The following is a 22,156-nucleotide window of genomic DNA, read 5'->3' as shown; positions in this document are numbered from 1 at the left end:
CAAGAACTTCTGTCCAGTCAGAATCAATTAGAGTGCTGTGCTACAAAAAATGTTTCTAAATAAAGTAAATTCACTTCTTTTTTTTTAATTTGTATAGAGTTTTTTTTTTAAAACAGTAGATAGAAAACAGAAATGCAGTCCCTAATTTGCAAGGCAAATACGACAGTTAAGAAAAGTTCCCTGAGACGGAATAACGAAAAAACCAGTCTCAACAGGGAGCAGCTCCTCTTCTGGGTGCCACCACATGGAGGCGTTCTGATCATTAAACCTTCTCTTCAGTCATACAGTGAAATGTACTAAGATACATGTGATCAGTGCTTCCTGAACGTCTGTATAAATTCACTTAGCCACTATAGCTCTTTTAAGACTTTTGCTCAGTTTGTATTCATCCTGTATTCTATATTTTTTATGTTGCATCATGTTTGTGATTTCTGGTGCAATTCTATCAGCTTCCTTGTTATGCACATGATTAAGAGTCCGTTATGAACTTTCATTGTAAATGTTCAGGGGAAGTCAGCAGTGTATTGAACAGTTCTGGACCAGAGCCCTAATTTATGTGGCCTTGTGTAACCTCAGAATACAATGAGGCAAACGTTTACAAACTACAATGGCTGGACAGACCTCAGGCACTATACGTCATATTTACCATACATGAATCCATTCATTTTAAAATTCTTTTGAAAAACTAATTACATCTTTCCAAATGATCACTTAGAGTAGTACTGACCACTGACTCTAACAAACAGCTGTGATGTTGAAAAGAGATTTCTATGGAAGTATACTGATTAAATCACACTTACAGACTAACAACATAGCTTAAAGCAACATGACAATGGCTCATGTACTGTATGAGAAGTGTCATTCTAAACAAAGCAGAGCAAAGGGCTGACTTATTCAAATCGCATATCACTACAACATTTACATTTACATTTACAGCACTTGGCAGATGCCCTTATCCAGAGCGACGTACAGAAGTGCTTAAATCTCTATCATTGGATACATTAATGCTGGTTCACTAGGTTATATACTTAAGATACCATGAGTTTAAAACACTGTTCAAAAACAATCACTCCCTGTCTTGTAACATATAGCTTGAGCTTACAAAACTGGACAAATCACAGATGTTCGGGTTCCCTAAACATTCATGCAGTCTGTTGACAGCAAACAAAGCCAGCATTGTGCTTAAAAGATTCTACCAGTGATTCTGTTTCAGATTAGAGCTGCAATATCTTTTCCCCCAAGTATGCTCTGCAGTACTTTAGAAGTGACCAGACTTACTGTCTAAGACAAGGATCTCCAATTCTTTCACAAAGGCTTTTTTATTCCTTCTTCAATAAACACTTCGTCTTGGTCGGGTTCATGGAGAACTGTGTACTCCATGCACACAAACATTCACAACCTGGGGTCATGTAAAATAGACCATACAACTACCAACATGGAAGAAGGTGGAAGGAAACAGCAGAACCTGGACGAAACCCATGGGTACGTGGGACATGGTTACCTGAGCTGATGATCAAATGTAACTGTCTGCTGACAGCATCCCACAGCTTATTGGGATGTAAACAATAATTTTAGGTTTAGGGTTCTGTTTGAAAATGTTTCACAGAGTTCTGGCTTACCCTAAAAGTGTACATGGAAACACTGGCTTCATACAGGGGACAGATTCAATATTTTTGTGCATAAGCTAGTCAAATCTCTTCTTGAAGGTGTGAAAGATTTCTCTTTCATGGTGAGACATGGAAATAGTCCTAAGCAACTTGTGTAACTTAGCAGAGGAAGATGATAAATAATAACTTTCACCGTATTGGGTTTAAAAACGTGGACAAATCCAGCAGTCAAAAATTATGATGCTGCTGTGTGTCAATAAACCTTTTAATCTATCAGCTCTTGAAATGACAGACTGAAACAACTGGCTGCTGGTGTTGTACTGACACTATTTCTGTGCTTTGGCGAACAGCATAAAGACAGATTTGTCCCTATTGCTCATAAGATGTCAGCTTCACTTTAAAAACAAGTGCGATCTGTTATTGTGTGGAGAGTTGCGGCATCAAGACGTGTTATAAACTCTTCTGGACTTTGATACACAAAGGAAAACATAAGGAAATCACATTGGTGGGCCAGAAGAAAAGGACTGGTGGGCCAGAAGAATGGAGGTCTGCTAAGGCCACCTGGGTCATTTGTGTTGACAAGAATGACCACATCAGGGGATTTTTATAAGCTTATATATGTGTGTGTATTGTGTTACTATTATTACATTAACTATAATGCATTGTTTAGGTCTTTACAAACAAACATTGTTATTCACATTTTCTCTGACATTAAAAAAGAAAACTGAATAAAAATGCAATGCCTTCTGGGTAAGATTTGCTCTTGAGTATACTTCTACATTAACTCATCAGGGTTATGAGGTGATGCAGTGCATTTCTAAAAATTAAGCATTGCAATCTGCCTACTGTGGTGATGGAGCTTATGTTAAAGAGAAAGTGGAAGAGAAGTGTGATAACTGTGGAATAAAAACAGTATAAGGCATGCAGGACTGGAATCTTCTTTCTGTCACATCTGCTGTTCATCCTGTATATCAATATAAACCTGCTTTTTCCTGTAGTCACTGTACCAGTGGCAGTCCCTCATGCAGCAAGACCTTTGTGCTTGACTGAGGCAGAAAAACAAGCCCACAAGTAGGAAAGCAGTCTATAAATCATAAGACAAAAGCATGTGAATGCCAGAACAGCCTATTTATGGCTTAAATGATTGATCCCTTGTTTTTCCACGGAAGGCTTTATACGCCTTTTGGCTCAAAGAAGCCCACTGTTTTAGCAGAGACTTGAAACATTTTTTTGGGAACTGAGCCTGTTCAGAGGAAAGTGTTAAAAACTTAGAAGACCTTACAAATATCAAAACCAAAAGGGTAAATAAGGTCACAGCATAATCACAAGGTTAGAAGAAATGTGATAATTGCAAGAGACTCCATGTAGTGAAGCCCTATTACAATCTAAACACAACCACATGAGTGTGTAGCAAAACTATCAGAATGTACCAGGGCATCTGTGCCAGGGGTCTGTGTGTGTATCTGTGTTGTTTATGGGGACCAAATGTCCACAAGAACATTTGTAAGGACAATTTGTTCTCTGAAAGAGGACTTTTTAGTAGTATTTATTTATTTATTAAAGAAAAAATAGTTAAAAATAGTTAGCATGGATGCAGACATAGAACATTTGTGTGGACATTTGTCTGGTGACCACAAGAAGTCTTTTAAGTACTAATTCTTCTTCTTCTTCTTCTTATTATTATTATTATTATTATTATTATTTTGCTTGTTTTTCCTCTTTTTTTATAATTCAATTCAATTCAATTTATTTGTAAGGCAAAACTCCCCGAGATGATATGAGGAAGAATCCTTGAGAGGAACCAGACCAGACTAATATAAATTAGACTTTATTATTTAAAAAAGAGACAAAGTGTACATATAACAAGAAAGAAAGAAAGAAAGAAAGAAAGAAAGAAAGAAAGAAAGAAAGAAAGAAAGAAAGAAAGAAAGAAACTAGAACCAAATTCTTTAACTTACTAAGTGTAAAATTAGTTAGCATAGATGTAGACAGAAATATGTGTGTTTGTGTGTGTGTGTGTGTTTGTGTGTGTGTGTTTAAAATATAGGCAACAAGATGTGTACTTTGATATTTACTGCTTTGACTCCATCCCTGTAGACTTAACAATACCACAAAAAAGAACGGCTGCAAATTATACTGCCATATTTTTATGTCCATGCATGTAATGGGATCCAGACCACACATATGCTTTAAGCTGTAGTAGATCATTCCTTTTCACTGGGTTACCCTGTGGTAGCACTTTTAGCAACATAAGCTATATTTTGGTTTTCTTGTTTTCTAAAGTGAGTGCCCTAAATACAGGCTAAACCTCACTGTGTTCACAGAGACTGAGATGAACTGATCAGAGAAACTGATAGTTGTTATGTAGTTTATTAAGCATGCGCATCACTGAGTTGTTTACCCAAAATTACTAAGCAGAGTTTCAATTTAGCTAGAAAACAGTTTAGACATTGCAACTTTAAAGGTTAGCATTCAAATACAGGTCATATACAGAGGTGTTTACATACAACATACATCATCACATGACTCAACAAACCGCACTCCCATGTTCCCTGTCAGCATCCATCTTATTATGTCACCTGTGATTAACGCATACATTCAGTTCTCTTCCACAGTTCTGCTCTTGTTTACCTGTTTTTGTAGTATATTTCCTTCCGTTGACATCAATTTTGTATTATTTAGTTTGGAACTAGTTACTATCCTCATCGACCTGTGTCTGTTTTTGAACCTGATGTCTGCTGGACCGTTTTGGTAACTGTTCCTATTTTTGTGATCGTTTCCTATTATATTGAACTGTCCCTATTTTTGTGAACGCTCTGACTAAACAACCTGAATTTGCGTCCACTCTCGAAGTGTGTTGGTGAAATATAGACATATCAACATCATCAACTAATTTACTAAGGCATTAAATTTCAAATGTATGTGCATGGCCTACAAATAATCACATCATTTACTAAGACAGCAGAGGAACTAGTACATAAAGTAGTATTTTTTTGCATGTGCACTTTGTTCTGAAACATGAAACTAAATCTAGTCCCATATGCAACATGGAATATCCAGTATAACAAAGCTTATAAAGTATATAGAAAAAAAAACATGTTAAGAAAAATTGTATATCAATTTTGACATGGATGGGTGGTGTGATCTCTTTCATAAACAGCCAGCAAAGCATTTACATTTTTATCTCCTGCCTGGTAAAGATTAATGAGTGGTAAGGATAATACTGTGCATGTATCAACATGCTAGCAGAATTCTAGGTGCTTGAGGTGTTTAGACTACTCGAAAGCAAAACTCTAAAACTCAACACACTCTTTGGGCAGGTTACTCTACAAGCAAGGCACACATTCTCTTTCCTTTCCTCTGTTCTTGTTAAGCCTGTGCCATGGCTTAAAATACACTCCTCCTAATTAGGAAATTTAGTAATGAGGCCACATTTCTCCCTTCAAATAGCCTTGATGTCATCTCTTTCTGCAAATTTTTTTTGTCATAGAAATAAGCCCCACGCTCCTTGTTAAACAGAGACAAATTAAGGTAAAAGTGAGTGAGTGATTGCAGGAAGTGCTTGTTTTTAGTAGCTCTCTGTGCTCAAGGGTGACTCTGGAAACTCTCCGAGCAAATTCAGAGCTTTGAAACATTCCAAATAAAACAAGTCTGTAGTCGTTGTCGAATCCAGTTTGCTTATTTTATAAGTCTTACCTAAAAAAACACAGCCTGCTGGTAGCTAATAAGAGATCACGGTTCGTCCACCGATAGCATTTTGTAAATGCAAGCGAACGAATTTTAGCCATGCATTGTAAGCTGATGGTTACACCAGCATGACACAGTAAACCATGTAATCAGAGGGGTAAAGCAAACACTCACCGTGCAGCTGTGTACAGCATCTCATAAATGCTAGTGTAACAGCACAGTGTTGATAGATAAATAAACATTATATATTATATTCAGTTTATTGTATTCCTACAGTAAGAAATAGTAGATTAATCTGACCTAAATCAAATAATATAACTAGCTAAATCATTTTTTGCAGCCTAATGTACTCTAATACATCACTTTTAATGTACTATAAAAGGACCTGTTTAGCTTTTTGTTGTTGGTCTGCTCACTTGTTTAATTTTCAGTCTCTCTTCCTAAGTACGAGCATCAAAAGATTTTTCTGAAATCAGGTCCAGAAGAAAGTGATATCTAGCTAGAAAGACTTATTAACGACAAACTTCAGTTGCTCTTCTGGCTGCTCCTTGTGTGGGGTCACGACAGCAGATCACCTGGTTTGCATATTTGATCTGGTGCATGTTTTTTTTGACAGATGCCTTTTCTGATGTAGCCCATTGTTATCCGGGCTTGAGACCAGCACTGAGAGTTAACTCTTTGGTGGCTGGCTGGGTTTGCTCCCTGCCCAAGAATCACACCCAGGCCACAGCAATGAGACCAAAGTTCAGTACTGAACTCAAATAATCAAACAAAATTTTGTATTCAGAGTTTATATATGTTATTTACAATTTACACAGACTGCTGGCTCTAAGCAATTCTGTCCATGACCAATCATCATAAGAAGACGACTTAAGACTTGCATACCAGGAACACAATCACGGAGCGCACTGTCCAATAAACATCAAGATGACTTCACTTTACTTACTCGCAGTGAGGCCGTATGTCCAGGCTGGACCACAAAACAATATATTTAAAGACTGTTGTCCAATGAGAGTTAATCCTTTGGGCCTTTAAAACAGCAAGTAACGGCTAACAGGCACTAATTCTCCGAATGTCTATTAGCTTTGTTTTAGGGAATTCAAAAAGGCTTTTACGCAGGCTATACGCCACCAAAACATCTCAATTAAATAAATCAACTTCTGAATTAAAAATGTTTAACTTAAATAAATCAACAGGTCAATACTGCAATGGGATACTTGATCATTTGTATCACTAAAAAACTGAATTCCCTCCATCTCCAAAACTGGTTATTGAAGGTAGGGTCACAGGGAACATAAAGTCTATCCCAGCGTACTGAGGGCACAATACATGGGACACCTTGCATGGGTACCAGTCCATCACAGGAAACAATCACACACACATTCACATGTTTAGGACAATTTAGAGATGCCTACGATGCATGTCTTTGACTCTTGGAGGAAACCAGAGAACCAAGATTAAACCCCCTGAAGCACTGGGAGAACATGTAAACTCTGCTCATGCAGGGTGGAGGTAAGTATCAAACCCCCAAGCCCAATTTTGATTAGAATTGATGAAATTTAAGGAGAAGCCAGGCTTCCTGTGCAGTCTTAAAGCAATCACCTTTGGAGAAAATTGGGCAGAAGGCACCCTGTGTATATACACCCTGGATCACTTGTCCATCACAGCAGCACACACTTATCCTCATACAGGATCAATTACCAGGGGCATAAGCAAAGAAATGTTTTCTAGAGGTGAGAGGAAACTGGAGAATCTGGATGAAACCAATGCAAACACAAACGGTCATACAGACACTCTAGACTGAACCACGAACCCGGTATCTGTAAGCCAGCTATGGTACCTGCTGCCATTGATAGCTAGGTTACTCTGAAGGATACGTCCCCCACTACATAACAATACCTGCCAAAGTGATCAATCAGAGATTGAAGGCCTTTTTAGCGTCTAGCTATCCAAACCATGCGGTAGTATAATCATCAGCCATACAGTACAAATACTGAGTTCTGTCATTCTTCAGTGACACAGATAACGCAGATAACCAACCATGCTAGAGTTGATAAGCTGATGTTTATCCAGGATTTGCCAAGCCTGCAGAAGACAATTTATTGCACAGAAAGTTAGTTCATCACAATTTTCAGGGCAAATGTGATCATTTTTTTATCAATTCCTTTTAAACAGCAGTACATTATTTCCAGGATAGTTAGGACTATTGACATAAACACACGGCTGGAAACAAAATCCAATTCCTCATTCAACACTGATGAATTCCTCATGCATTGTGGACCTTTTTCAGGGCTCACAGAATGGAGGTCAGCGATCTGAACAGGTGCAATTCAGCCTAGCAGCCGAGAAACCAGAGACCAAAGCCTTCAAGGTTTCGCACTAGGAATTGTGCTTGGGACTGTTTTTGCCAAATCTTGCCCATTCCCACAGAAACTTTGGCCAATTCTTCCAGCTCCCACAGTTATTATTTGTGTTTGTGACCGCCATCGATATATTAGTGGTATAATGCGGTTGAATTGGCATCCCCAAAATACCGTTGGGGAAAACTGTATTCGATACATCAACAATTTTTTTAATTAAACACAGTTCCAATGCAGCAATTCGCATGAAGATTTTGAACAGACATTGGTATTAATCTACACACATAAAAAAAGTACACACATAAAGTTATATTTATTAAAATAATATGACACAGGAAAAAAGTATTGAACCCTCTAAGAAAAAGCAGGACACCAAGGCAAGCCAAGGTAGCAGCTGATGTCACTGAGTTCTACCTCCTTACCTGTGCAACTGAGAATCAGCTGGGGTAGTTCATGTAGATAGATTAGACAAAGGATTAGCCACCACTGAATGAAAGTATACAACATCTCATGATGGGTAGGTGCAAAGAACCCTCCCAAGACCTTCTCAACAAGATTTCTGATTGGGTGTCAGAACATTAGTCAAAAGAGTAGCCAAAGAGCAAAGGACCACTCTGAAAGAGCTTCAGAAATACTTAAAGCAAGCAGATACAGTGGAAATAATAGGCAATTCACTCCACCACATAGACCTCAATGCACGCTCACCCCAGAAGGCTCCAATCCCCCTGTAACTCACAGGCTTTTCTAAATGTCTTGTAGCAAACTTTAAACAAGCTTCAACATGCCTTTTCTTCAAAAAATGCCTTCTGGGGTGAAAGCCTTTGCTCACTAAATGTGCCAAATACATATTTGCCAAACTTTATATAAACAAATTATTAAACCTGAGCAACTGTGACACATCCAACATTCTCCCATGTTAATCTACATACAATAGTTATTCTCTGAGCTTTCAACGCAAGACAGTAAAACTTCTAAATGTGCTTTTTTTTGCTGTTGAAGTCTAAATGTACTCCTTTAGCACACTAAATACTAAGTAATTTTCATCCAACCATACATAAATCTATATTTAATCATTGTTTCATCCTCGACAGATAATTCCAGAGCCTGTTTGTGAGGCAGGAAAGTACCCTGTATAGCACAACACATTAACACACTCATTCACACCTAGGGGCAATTTAGCACAGTCAGTCCTCATACTGTACCATCCTGTGTTGAGAGGAGAAAAGAAATTGGGGGGAAAATCAGATTCACCGTGATTCACGGTCATTAATCTTCAGTGGAGTAAAATAAATAGCTAATAGCTAATAGCTAATCTTGCTTGTTTGCCGATATTCAAAAATACATTCAACGAGAGGTGGTGTAATTTTGCTGACAGTATTAGTTCAATGCTATATGACCTTCAATAGGGAATGCAGGGAAATAGTTTGAACATTCAGTATTCACATACAGTAAATACACTGGTCAGTCGGCGCTGTTTCTGTTTACTGTTTATTGTCTTTTGTGTATTGCATTTTTTGTACTTTTTGTATTGTCTTGTAACTTTGTGTCTTCACTGTCTTTTGTCCTGCACTGTCTTGTCTGTCTTGTTTGTCATGTCCTGCACTGTTTGCACCAGGATGCACAGTTGCACTTTATGTGGCAAAGACTACTTACATGTCCTTAGCCCTGTCTTTGTTTTATGTAGCACTTTGATCCTGGAGAAACGTTGTCTCATTTCACTGTGTACTGCAACAGCTATATATGGTTGAAATGACAATAAAAGCTTCTTGACTTGACTTGACTTGACTTGGCAATGACAGCATTTTGCTGTGCTAAGGAATATTTTTAATCAACAGTATTCAATCTGTATATTCAATCAGCAGTGATCATTTGATATGAAATTGGTCCATGAAATTACCATGCTATAAATCCTCTAAAATATTTTTATTATGAATATATTTCAGAACACTACTGCCAAAAATAATTTGTTCTATATTTTGCTTAAAAATTTCAATTAATCAAGTTTTCCATTCGCTAAAATGGGCGGATTTAAACTGGACTGCAACCAGCCACTAGAGGGAATCAGAGACATCCCAGCGTCATTTTTAATCTTTTTTTTATGATAAAATCTTTGTTTACAATCAGAAATCGAAAGTCTATACAGTGACCTGAATGGTAAGTATGGAATGTTAGTATAATATAGTTGTACTTAATAAACTGAATGTGTAGTATCATTAGTTCAGAACAAATCTTATACACTAAACTAAAGTTTCCTGTTTATTAGGGAGATCTAGGTATACTAGATCACACAGACACACTGAGACACACATCTTAAACCCCACCCATCTCAGAGATCCAGTGTAATCCACTTGTAATGTCGTAATGTCCCATAATGCTTCACTTCCTCCTTTCCACCTCCATGTACCAAGTACTAAGCAGCAGATTAAAGCTTATCCTACCAGCCCCCATTCTTACTCACACACACACACACACACACACACACACACACACACACACACACACACACACACACACAAACACACACAGAATTACTCTATGAGAACATGCAGATGGATGCATGACCATATAAGACTATAAAAAAACACTTCTCAAAAATATTCCATTATAGGTTACACTGTTCTAGCTGTAACACCCTCAAGGAGAAATACATTAGGATATATATAATGCGTCAGATAAAAGGCCGCCCTGCCATTTACCAACTGGACGTTAAAATGTTTACTGGACTGTCATCATCGGATGTTAACACTGTCTAGGGGCTTAATGATCCAGGTCAGTAAGTAGAGACTTGGCAGTCTTCTTCTGCTGCAGTGAAGCCAGGATTATGTGTATTTTCTTTCCCTCCCTCTGGCATTTATTCTGTGCCCAGTGCTGACCTGCCTGACCTTTTCCCATTTGCCAGCCAAAACCACCACGCCTATTCCTCAGCATGTCTCTCCCATACTAGATCCCATAATGCCTTGCTCTATTATATACACACACCACTTTTGGCTGTGTGTTTTCTGCCACACGAGTCAGAAAAAGAGAGCGCCATGAGGTGGAACAAGTAATGAATGTGAATTTGGTCAAATGTTCCACTGAGCTCAACATGTGTGACTAAGACAAATGTTAAATTTAGAAAATGACACACTCCCTTTTCTGTTCCTGTACAGCCACGGCGTGGTCACACAACTGCAAAGTTGTAATTCGCATGAGCCAGTTTGCTGGGAAATGTACATTCTCAGGCACTTCATTTATAATTCCTAGAGAAATTTTTAAATACATTCACACAGGATCTTCGTGGTGAACAGTAACTCTGTCTATTGTTAAAGGCACAGCATCAGTGAAACATGGTGCTGTTGCTTAGATGTAGTTAGCATAACTGAATAGTTTTTTTTAATAACATTTAACATAAAAAAACAAAAACATTTTATTTTAAAAGAAGGTGAAAAACACTTGTACTTGTATAGTATGTCATGAAGTATGATGTACTATTATTACTAGTACATACTGTACATGACTATAGTATGTCATCTATAGTATGAAGTACTATTTTGGAAGATTTGTTTGTGACTTAAATCTTGAATTAAAATACTAAAATAAATTTATGAGAGGAAGAAACACATACTTTTCACTCCTTACATTTTCATTCTGACCAACTTTGACCTGAAACTACTTGCTTCAAATCTCAGTATCTATTTTTCTGCTGCCCAGCTGCTTTCAATTTTTGAAATCGGTAAAAAAATCATATTCACTCAACGTCTGCAAGGTCAAATAAAACGGCACACAGCTGTGTTAAATTGTCTTTGAGAAAACCGCCATTTGCCATCAAATCCATTTTTGTTGTTTTATTTTGTTGTTATGGCAACATTAACATAAATGTTAATTAATGAAAAATTCACGTTTAATTACAGTTCTCCAAACATTTAATTATGTACGGTTGCGATGTACGTTTCCCAAACCTGATGTTCCTTAAAAACCCTTCTAATCACCATACTTTTCCCATTCTGAAGGGACACCAGGCATCGGTGTGGTTCCACTGCAGCTCAGAAGATGCCATTATATCTGCGTTACTACAGTTAGGAGGTCTTTAATTTAGTAATGAGTGTAAACCAGTCAGAGCTTGCTGTGTCTCATTTTACATGTAAAGAGGACAGTTAATCAGAATAGACGGTAGAGGTCATTTGTATATATCAGGTTTACAGGGATTAGCAACTACACTGTATAAACAGTGTGTTTAAGTGGGTTCATTTAACCAGTTCACAGTGCTGGCCCTTAAGTCAGACGCATCAAATTTAACAGAAGGAGAGTGGTCTCAATTTCTTCTTTAGCCTTGCTGTATGTGCAGCTATGGTAATAAATACCGTATTTTCCGCACTATAAAGCGCACCGAATTACGGGGTCTATTTCTGTACTTAACCCATACATAAGGCGCACCGTATTATAAGACGCATGCTAAAACATACGGTCTACAAAAAAGGTAACGGAAGCAAAACAGTGAGTTCAGTTCAACTTTATTCTACTATACACACATTTAACAATACACACACATTATTTTTTAATCAATCTTCTCCCACAAATCCATCAAAGTCCTCATCTACTGTGTCTTCTTAACTTGGCGCAGTTCACTTTATTGCTTCCTCCACTTCCGAACCATAGATTCATTGATGTTGAATTCTTTCGCAGCTGCTCTATTCCCATTTACAACCGCATAACTGATAGCCTGTAGTTTGAATTGTGCCTCGTAAGCATGTCTCTTCACTGGTGCCATTTTCGGGGGTCCTTAGAAACAAACAAATGTTGTCTTCTTCTTCTGATTTTAATTGGCGGCTGGCAAACCAACTTAAGGTGCATTTACTGCCACCTACTGGACTGGAGTGTGGAGCGCATAATGGTTAGGCAGAAACAAATGTTGTTTTGCAACATACCGGTAGTATACCGACCAGAGGCCTGGCGGAGGTAAGCGTACATACTGTACGTATTACGTAATGTTCTCTGATTGGTTTATCGCTGCCAGCGTACATAGTGTATGTATGACACGTCCCTGTGTCAGCGGGAAATGATCCAACAGTCAATCAAGCGGGGCGCTTACCAAAGTCGCACAATGACATTTTTACAGACTTTTGGAACTCAGTGCACACATAAGGCGCACCGGATTATTAGGCACACGGCTGATTTTTGAGAAAATTTAATGCTCTTAGGTGCGCCTTATAGTGCGGAAAATACGGTATGTCAAAGAGGAAAAAAGGCAGCAATTTTTTTCACTGTGTAATTTCAGCAGACTTTTAAGTTTTTTTACTTGTGCCAAGATGATCCTCGCTGAATTCGATGTTCTCTGCGTCAGCTAATACAACGAAAACAAACCTACAACAATAAACTTATTGTGCTTACATCATCAACTAGCACAATCTGGGTTCGGTTTAAAATTTAGGGCCACATAAAATGTGATCTTGGGGTAACAAGGATATTTTCACTGTTCATTCGAATGCTCGTTAAAAGTATATCCATCGGTCCCATGCATTTCACATTACAAGCCATATAAGATCATACTCACAACTCTATGTGGCACTGGCAGAATGTTGTATGAACCACAGGTTTTGGTAAAAACCAAATATTTCGTATTTGTTACACAAAGTCAGGTCAGAGTTGGTAAAGAAAATCATGTGAATTGTACAAAATTTGCCATTTCTAAATTAGGAGGGATGGTGGTTTAGTGGTTAACATGTTTGAATCACACCTCAAAGGCCACATCAGAGCATGTTTAAATCAGGAAATTCAATAAGACTAGACATTCCTGTGTGGGCATGTGATAGCCTAGTGGTTAAGGTTTTGAACTAGTGATCAGAAGGTTGTGAGTTTGAATCCTAGGTCCACCAAGCTGCCTAAGCAAGTCTCTTAACCCTCAATTGCTCAGTTGTATAAAAGGAGATACAATGTAAGTGTTTCTGCCAAATACCATACACATTCCTAACATTAGACAAGGGGATGTGGGTTTAAGGGTGTCAGTTAATAGCTATGCAGCTTTCGACAGATCTGCAATGTTGCAAATGTTCTTATAACAAAGGTTGCCTAATAAATCAATATCTATAGATGTGTAACTATGGAAAGAAATATCTGGTCACTTGTAAACTATTTCCACATGTATGGCTCATCTCTTGAAACTAAATACAAACTTTTGGAAGAAATCCTACAGCTTGTCTCATCTGTCTGCGATGCAGTAAACATGGCTGAAGGGGGTTATAAACTACTGAAAATTTCCAACTAGCTCCAGCCATGTTTTGGATCTGCTGCATACGCCAAGGAGCCAAGTCCAGTATAAACACAGTAGAGTGAAAGTCTCTCTGTTTACACCTCAGACCAATTCTGAATGACCAGACTGCGCTCAAGAGGCAGTGACAATAGAACAGAGGAGAAGAAATATATGGAAGAAATACTGGGGACGGCCTCACATGGACTACCTGGAGATATATGGGACTGTTATAGAACAGAAGCCTTTATTTGTCACATATACATTACAGCAGAGTGAAATTCTTTCTTCACATATCTCACCTTTTATGGTCAGAGAGCAGGGTCGGCCATGATACAGCACCACTGGAGCAGAGAGGGTTAAGGGCCTTGCTCAAGGGCCCAGCAGTGGCAGTGCTTATGCTAATGCTCATTTGAGTTGCTAAAAAGCTCACTGTTACACAATTGCACTTGACTATATACAGTTATAGAAATAAATTATTTTCGTTAAAATATGAGCATTTTATAAACATATTATAATTATGATTACACACTCTTCGATGTTACTCAGATGAGAATGAATTCCGTTTTGAGTCTGGTTCCTCTCAAGGTTTCATCCTCATATCATCTCAGGGAGTTTTTCCTTGCTAACTTTTAGGCTTGCTCATTATGGATAAATATGATTTAAAAACTTTATTCAAAAACTAAAACTAAAGTTAAAATTTTTAGATTCCTTTTATCCATTGATAAAAGTACAAATAATATGGAATTGAATAAATAGCATATGCCATTATAAAGCACCGCAAACTCAAGCAGCTGCAAGAGCCTAACCGAGACATATGCCTAGCATAAACATCTGGGAATCCTTTCACATGAAGAAAAAATAAATCAATTTTTATAAAGTTGGGGTAATGAAAGAACTAAAGATAACAGTAATGCAACCAGATGTGACTCCAAGTCACCAAACACACCAAAAGTGTTTAATATTTTCCTTCTTTAGCTTAAAAATCTAATTCTACTGAAGAGGAAGCAGTTTGCTTCGTGTCAGACTGCATCACACCCCCATGGGTCATGGATTATTTTCTTAAAAGAGTCCAATGCTGAAGTGTTCTTCATTTTTATAATATAAAGTACTATTTATAGACAGATAAATAGATAGATAAATAGCACCACTCTGATGTATTGCACAGCATGTATACAGAAAGAAGATAGAAAGCTCCAGAGAGTAGCTACACCGCACATACTTAATATTACCATTAGATTTTGGGGATATGACTGCCAGTGACTCAATTTTTATATAATGTACGTTAAAAGGCATGTCATGTGAATACAGCTGAGATCATAAGTTTACACTCTTTTTTTCAACAGAAGCTACATAATTGCACAACTAGAGACTCATGCGGAACAATTATAAAAGCTGCAAACATTCACTGATGCTCAAGTAGACAACATGAGATCTAGGGGGGTGTAAACTTTTGAACAGGATGCCCAGTTTAAACTATTTTTTTTTTTTCATTTAGTACTGTCTTTCAGAAGCTATATTAGATATGTACATGTTTCCTACTTGACAAAATAACAATTTACACTGATAACCCTGTTCAAAAGTTTACACACCCATGTATCATAAATTATTACATCTTTTGTAATAGTTGGTGCACGAGTCCCTCAGCTGCCCTCAGTGTGATAAAAAGATGTATGACACAATCATATAGCCCAGTATATGATCCATCTTATTTCTTTTTAATACAAGGTACAATTCTGCATTAAATCTTTAGGAGACTGGAAATGACTTCCATGGAGAGAAGTGATTCTAGTCCTGCAATAAGCTATGATAATAATTTTGGTGGTGCACTCTGCTGGGATAGATTTGCTTAGACATCCCATGACCCATGGGATTGCTGTCGAAAGAACAATTTGGAGACTATCACTATCTCTGAACTGCTATTGTATAGATCAGCTTTGTGCTCGGGTCTTCATCAGCAAACGATTGAAGACTTCGGCATGAAGGAATTAGTGTTAAGTCTGTATTGAATGCTGAACTGTTTCTCAGGAGCCTTTTTGGTTGCACAATTATAAACTGTTGTAGAAATGACATTATTTACATTTATATTATTTACTTTCCAGTGTCACCCAAATGAGGATGAGGTTTCCTTCTGAGTCTGGGTTCTCTCAATGTTTCTTCAACATATCATCTCAGGGAGTTTTTGCTTTCTCATAAGGAGCTGATCTCTTTGGATGCTTTTTAAGTGATCTGGTGGTAGATGTTTTACCTGATTCAGTTATGTATGATATTGATTCTCTTCTCATAATACATTTTATTATATTGTAATTTGATTCATTTGTGCGATGTGTGTTTGGATGTTGTGCATATTCTGGTCAGGATGCTCCTGTAACAGAGATTTTTAATGTCAATTTGCTTTTCCTGGTAAAATAAAGGCATGAAGAAAGAAAGAAAGAAAGAAAGAAAGAAAGAAAGAAAGAAAGAAAGAAAGAAAGAAAGAAAGATAAGGCTACAGCATTCAGCTATAGATTCATGGTTTTGTTTTGTGTCACTACTTACACAGAGAAACTCCACCCTATTTAAGTGTTAATGATGTGCTTAATAATTAAGGTGTGAAAATGTGGGCTGGTGCTGAATTTTCCTTATTGTGAGTAAAGTCAGTGTCTGTGTGTTGTGTGTTTGTGTCTGTGTGCTGACTCCCTAGCACATTTACAATGATGTTTACTATGTTTACCCCCCCCCATGTTCAACACCATATTAATCAGACATTCATGTGGAAAAAAATCTAGAAAAAGTGCAGATGTGCCAGATTATAGCAAAGAATCGTCTCAGATAGTCAGAAATCTGCAAAATGAGGAGTGAGAGGTGAGAGATCTGGGAAAATAAATAAATAAAAGCTCCTTCGTTACAGTTTTTGGTAGAAATAGAGTTACAGCAATGGACAATACTACCAGCAGGTAGTTAAGTGGCATTGTAATGAAGGAATTAAAAGTAATTAATTAATGTAATGTAAAGTAACTCAAAGAAGTGTGTGTAAAGATCTCCACAGTGAGGACACTGTTGTAAGAAAACTGTTGAAAATATGATGAGTAATATATTAACTGATATTAATTTGTATGTTCCCATCATTGGTCATGTTTCCAGTTCAACCAGTTATTATCAGTGTCATCATTTTACCCGTTTTTCTAGTTATTATCGTCCCGTGTGTTGTTGAAACAAAAACATTCTCTGTTAATAAGTCATGGCCTGAATTCCAGAAATTCATAGTTGAACCTGTAGTACAGCGCAGGACTTTAAATACGGTCCTGAAACACAGCTGAAGAAAGCAATACAGATTTCTGCACAGCTTCAGTGAATACCTTAAAGCATTCTTCATTCAAACGATTCCTCTGAGAACGGTCACTAGAAGCAGAGATTTAGAGTTTTATGAGGACACAACACCAGAGGCCCTGAAGTCACTGTTAATTCTAAATCTTTTTATAATGTTCTTAAACTTTCTTCTATGCTGAGATTTATTTTCTCCATGTAGCCTGTTAAAGCTAAGTGAACGTAAATTTAAGTCAGAGTGTAGCAGACAAGTTTCAGGAAAGTGTTGTCTTGGGTGAAAAATCCCTGTGTGGGTTTGGCACTGAGGAAATGATTTCCAGATGTACACCATTAACTTTAAAAGGTCACAGCATGTCAAGAGGACCATGGGCAACATCAGCATTTTCCCATAGAGTAAGTTTGAGATAACATACATGAAAGAAGCCAGTAATTTAAAAATATTTTAATTCATACCATGCACTTGTATTGTAGTACGTTCCATTTGATATGTTCTATAAAAACAGAGATGCTTACACTTTATGGAAGTGAGCGATGTTACATACCATAGTCACTAGTCACTTTATTGAATCACTAGCACTGCTTATTTATGCAATTATCCATTCAGCTAGTCAGGTGGTAGTATGGTTGTTGTTGTTGTTGTTGTTGCCAGATGGGCTTGTTTGAGTATTTCAGATCATACTGATCTCTTGGGAATCTCACATCTACATAGAACGGTGCTAAAACTTCAAAGCGTTCAGCAGCAGCCCTGCAGGCGGAAATGCCTCGTTGATGAGGAAGGTCAGAGGAAAACGGCCACAGTGGTTCCAGCAGACAAGAGGGCTAAGGTAACTCAAATGATCACTCTTTACAACCGTGGTCAGAAAAAAGGCATCTCAGAATGCATGTCAAACCTTGAGGCTACAACAGCTCATCAACTACATCTGACTTCACTTCTGTAAGCCAAGAACAGGAACCTGAGGCCACAGTGGGTACAGGATCACCGAAAATGGGAAGTTGTAGAGATCTCTTAGACATAGGAGGATTTGACTTTGGCCAGGTAACTCTAGAGCTGTGAGGTGGAAATGTTACTTACTGTGCCACCATAACTAAGAGGATGTCAGCGTTATCTGTATAATACTGATATGAAATGTGATCACGCCATTTATATGTAGTGTACAGAAAGAAAGCTACAGGGAGCAGCTATTACTCACATACTGTAATTTAGTCATACGTTTAAGGCAGTGTTTCTTATCCACAAAGGGCCGGTGTGGGTGCAGGTTTTCATTCCAACCAAGCAGAAGCCACACCAGATTCTTCTAAAAGTCAGAACAACTGAGTAAACAGGTGGAATCAGGTGTGGCTTCTGCTTGGTTGGAATGAAAACCTGCACCCACACCGGCCCTTTGTGGATAAGATTGGACACCACTGGTTTAAGAACTGAATATTTGGGGATATGAATCTATGTTTCTAAAGGGATCTCATATTTAATTTACGTAACATTAGAGGAAATCCTTTTTTCCACCTTCCATTTCCACAGTAGCAATTGCACAACATAGCCGGGTTGATTAGCCCACATGAACACATTAGTGAACTGCTGACGTCACGGACCGGGTGTGACGCACAGGCGTCTGACGTCTCGCAGTCTCGCAGCTTCTCTTGGCTTTCAATTTGGCTGGAATCGTTTCAATCCCAGACGTTTTCAAACAGCTACATAAACCTTATAATGCACTTTTTGATTTGTTGACTCTAACAGACTGACAGCTGAACCGCTTCATCGGGTTTAATAGGGAAATCTCCCATGCGCGCGCGCGCGTCATGTGGGTCACGGCAACAACAGCGCCCTTTGATTCCTATTGCGAATAACAGCGTCTTTTGTCATCCAGCACCATATAGATCTTCATACTCACTCATCAAAGGGCTATTTAAAAGAAAAACAAGGCGTGACGACGCATTAAGATGATTCTCTGTGCGCTACGGAGGCTGAGAGCGAACAAAATGCTCTGGGCTTCTAATAAGTCGTGTCTTCATCAGCAATGTGTTTAGTAGAGCCGATAGTACTGAACATCTCAGCGAGCTTCGGAGGTTTTTTGCGCAGTATGACGCTGCTCAACATCCCAGCACAGCAGATCACACCAGATCCCATCAGATCCCAGTATCAGATAAGCCTACGTGTCGTTTCTATACACGATCAACACTTACCTCTCGAGCTATTTGGCTCAGAGCATCATCCTCCGCAGACACTTTCTCCCGATTCGGGATTCTTTTCCTCCCAGTCACCTGAGTTCCCATCGATGCTACGATATGATATCACGTCCAGCTAAAGATTACACAAACAAGTGTCCAGCGAATATAAACACAAAACGCGCTGTCGGGTGTAATCAACTGGATCTCTATTTAAACAGAAGTGTCCAGCTGTACTGGATCCGTTCCCATGCGATGACAACAGAGTTATGGATCTCCCCCAGTGGATCCCACATAGCAGCCCCACAGCACGTGTACAGATCCTACAGGAGCTTGTTGCTCCTTCAACTACGCCTCGGTTGTGTCAGAAAATTCACACAGGATCATGACAATTCCTTAATCCACTGCGATAACAGACAACACACTGATGACAGCTCAGAATATAACATCACAACCGTGCAAATGTCCTGGAACACGACGTAAACGTGCATCCGCTCGACGGCGTCCAAATGCAAACAAATAACTAGAAACTGCACGTGAAAAAAGTTTGCATTTATTTTTACGACACGCCAAAAGCCCGAAGGACATCAGAGCCGAAGGAGGTGATCTGCTCGTTCCGGGATTCGGAACCAATCGGGTTTCAGTTCCAGCTGCTGGATGTTTCTGAACCAATGGTGTTTCAGCCTGTGCTCCTGGATGTGGGCGGGGATACACAGAACATAACCAATGGCTTTCCTTTGGATAATTTGCTGATCTATAAAACCAAAACTCATAGGAGTGAAATATGACAATGCAAATAATTCAAAGCCAAATGTTGTGTTTGTGGACACCTGAGTATCACAACAAATATGTGAAACTGTGCAACAAAGCACACAAATGCAATCGAATAAAAACAGCTGAACGTGTTAAAACTAGATGAACGAATAAATTATTCATAGCATCAGTAGATTAATAATTAATAGTAAGATGTGAAAACAGAGTAGAATACATTGACTAGATTAAGATGCTGGACTGAGCAACATCCTATAATCAATTCCTTACTACAATCACAAAAATCACAGAGTTTAGGAAAATATTCAATCATTTTCAAATTCATAGCCAATTTTTTGAAAAACAGTATAAACAGACTGCATTAATAAAAAGTAAAAAAAAAAAAAGAGATCTGAAGTTACTGAATGTTACTTATCTAATGTAAAGATTATTTCCTTATAGCACCATAAAAACAGCCCCGCACCTTTATGGTATCTTAACATGTGTGTTAGCCTAACAATTCTTACTTAAATCCTAGCTAAATACTTCAGCATCATACATCAGCACCATACAAACTGACTAAATTTAATAAATTAACCTTTATTTTGTTTACTGTTTTGAATAGATGGCTTCATGAACACAGCTTGTTTGTGATCTTCTGGCATTACTTACCTCATTTTGTACATAAATTCGACTTTCTGTTTTAAAAATCATTGGTTCTCCTTAAGGTACAAGGGACCAAAGTGAGCACTAATCCTGCTTACAACAAGATCACTAGCACTAGTGATCTATTCCAGCATGACAAAGTGCACAATTCTGATTCAATATGAGATCCATTAGGATAAGTGCAAGAACTCTTATGGACTGCAAAGAGCACCACTGGCCTCATCCTTGTGGCTCTACAATTCAAACCAATCATTTCTAAAACTGACCATTAACATCTTATGTAATAGTAATAGATCAAATGGCTTTAAACACAAGTAAGATTTGGCATTTTATTTCTTGCTGTAGCAGCATAACACAGATTTTTAAATAGTAAACAACAGCATCAGCATCTAAAATGATATGATCGCAATGCAGTAAATAAAAATATCTGCATATTAAGTAGTAGTCCCAATTTTATAACCCTGAATAAATATTAGCATATAATATTAGGTCATTTCTATTAAGTACTAGGAAAAGAATAGGCTTTAGTTACTAAGCTTTCAATATTAAGGACAGAACATAACTGTTCAGTAATTGGAGAGGTTAAAAAAAAACAGGATTTAAATAGAATTTATAATTTAATATTTACTTACATCAGTTAGCAGTTACTCACATTTGAAGCTTTAAAACACCTGGATGTCTAAATGGTGCTTTGGCGCCCTCGTGTGTTTTTGTTGGACAACTACAACAAATGGAGTATTGTGTTGTGTAAAGTGACCACAGGAATTTACTTAAGCTAAAATGGTAAAAATAAAAATGTATCTTTTTGTACTTGTTCTTGTCAGATATCTAATCAGCAGCACACCTGGTGACTATATATACTTTTTTCCCCCGATCAGCGGTTAATTAGTTATATCATGTCGCCAGTAGGGGGAGTATTTTATAAGCTTGTTTAAAATAAACACTTTCCAGCCACCCCCTGCTACCTTTATGTAACCCTACCTTTATATATTTATAAAGAGCTTCTGGTTTACTGTATGTCAGTGTCAGTGTGCTAAGCAACTTACTGTTACACATTCCTAGTTAGTCATTTAGTCATTAATCAGTGACTATAACAATTAATAATACTAGTTCCTCGATTTGACTCGTTTATAGGAACCTTTTTCAGATTCTTGTGTAGTCACAGGTGTTAAAGAAAAAGTTTTTTTCTTATCATAGTGTAGTTCAATGTAGTTAAATCAGCCAGTCAATAATAAAGGAAATATAATGCAATAAATAACAATGTACAAAATAACAATGATCTCATATATGGATCTCTCTCTGTGTGTGTGTGTGTGTGTGTGTGTGTGTGTGTGTGTGTGTGTGTGTGTGTGTGAGTGTGTGCCCCCTGGATAGGTTGGGTTCCCCATGACACTTTA

The 22,156-nt window shown here is 37.9% G+C and overlaps 1 protein-coding gene across 7 annotated transcripts in view; it reads right to left on the bottom strand.

Moving 5' to 3' along the window:
* Positions 1–19,978, bottom strand: part of lrrfip1b (leucine rich repeat (in FLII) interacting protein 1b) — a 47,137-nt gene extending 27,159 nt beyond the window's left edge. For 2 of the 7 annotated variants that reach the window (XM_060868574.1, XM_060868573.1), the window contains exon 1: positions 19,362–19,978. In XM_060868574.1, coding sequence (XP_060724557.1) covers positions 19,362–19,451 — 90 coding nt within the window. In that variant the 5' untranslated portion in view covers positions 19,452–19,978. The remainder of the gene's footprint in view (positions 1–19,361) is intronic. The other 5 variants (XM_060868577.1, XM_060868575.1, XM_060868576.1 and 2 more) reach the window with 4 other exon arrangements.
* Between the last annotated feature and the right edge of the window lie 2,178 nt (positions 19,979–22,156).

Source organism: Tachysurus vachellii, chromosome 4 (genome assembly GCF_030014155.1).
Source record: "Tachysurus vachellii isolate PV-2020 chromosome 4, HZAU_Pvac_v1, whole genome shotgun sequence".
Lineage (NCBI taxonomy): Eukaryota > Metazoa > Chordata > Actinopteri > Siluriformes > Bagridae > Tachysurus > Tachysurus vachellii.
The sequence above is the reverse complement of the archived record's forward strand: the minus strand, read 5'-3'. Positions and strand labels throughout refer to the sequence as shown.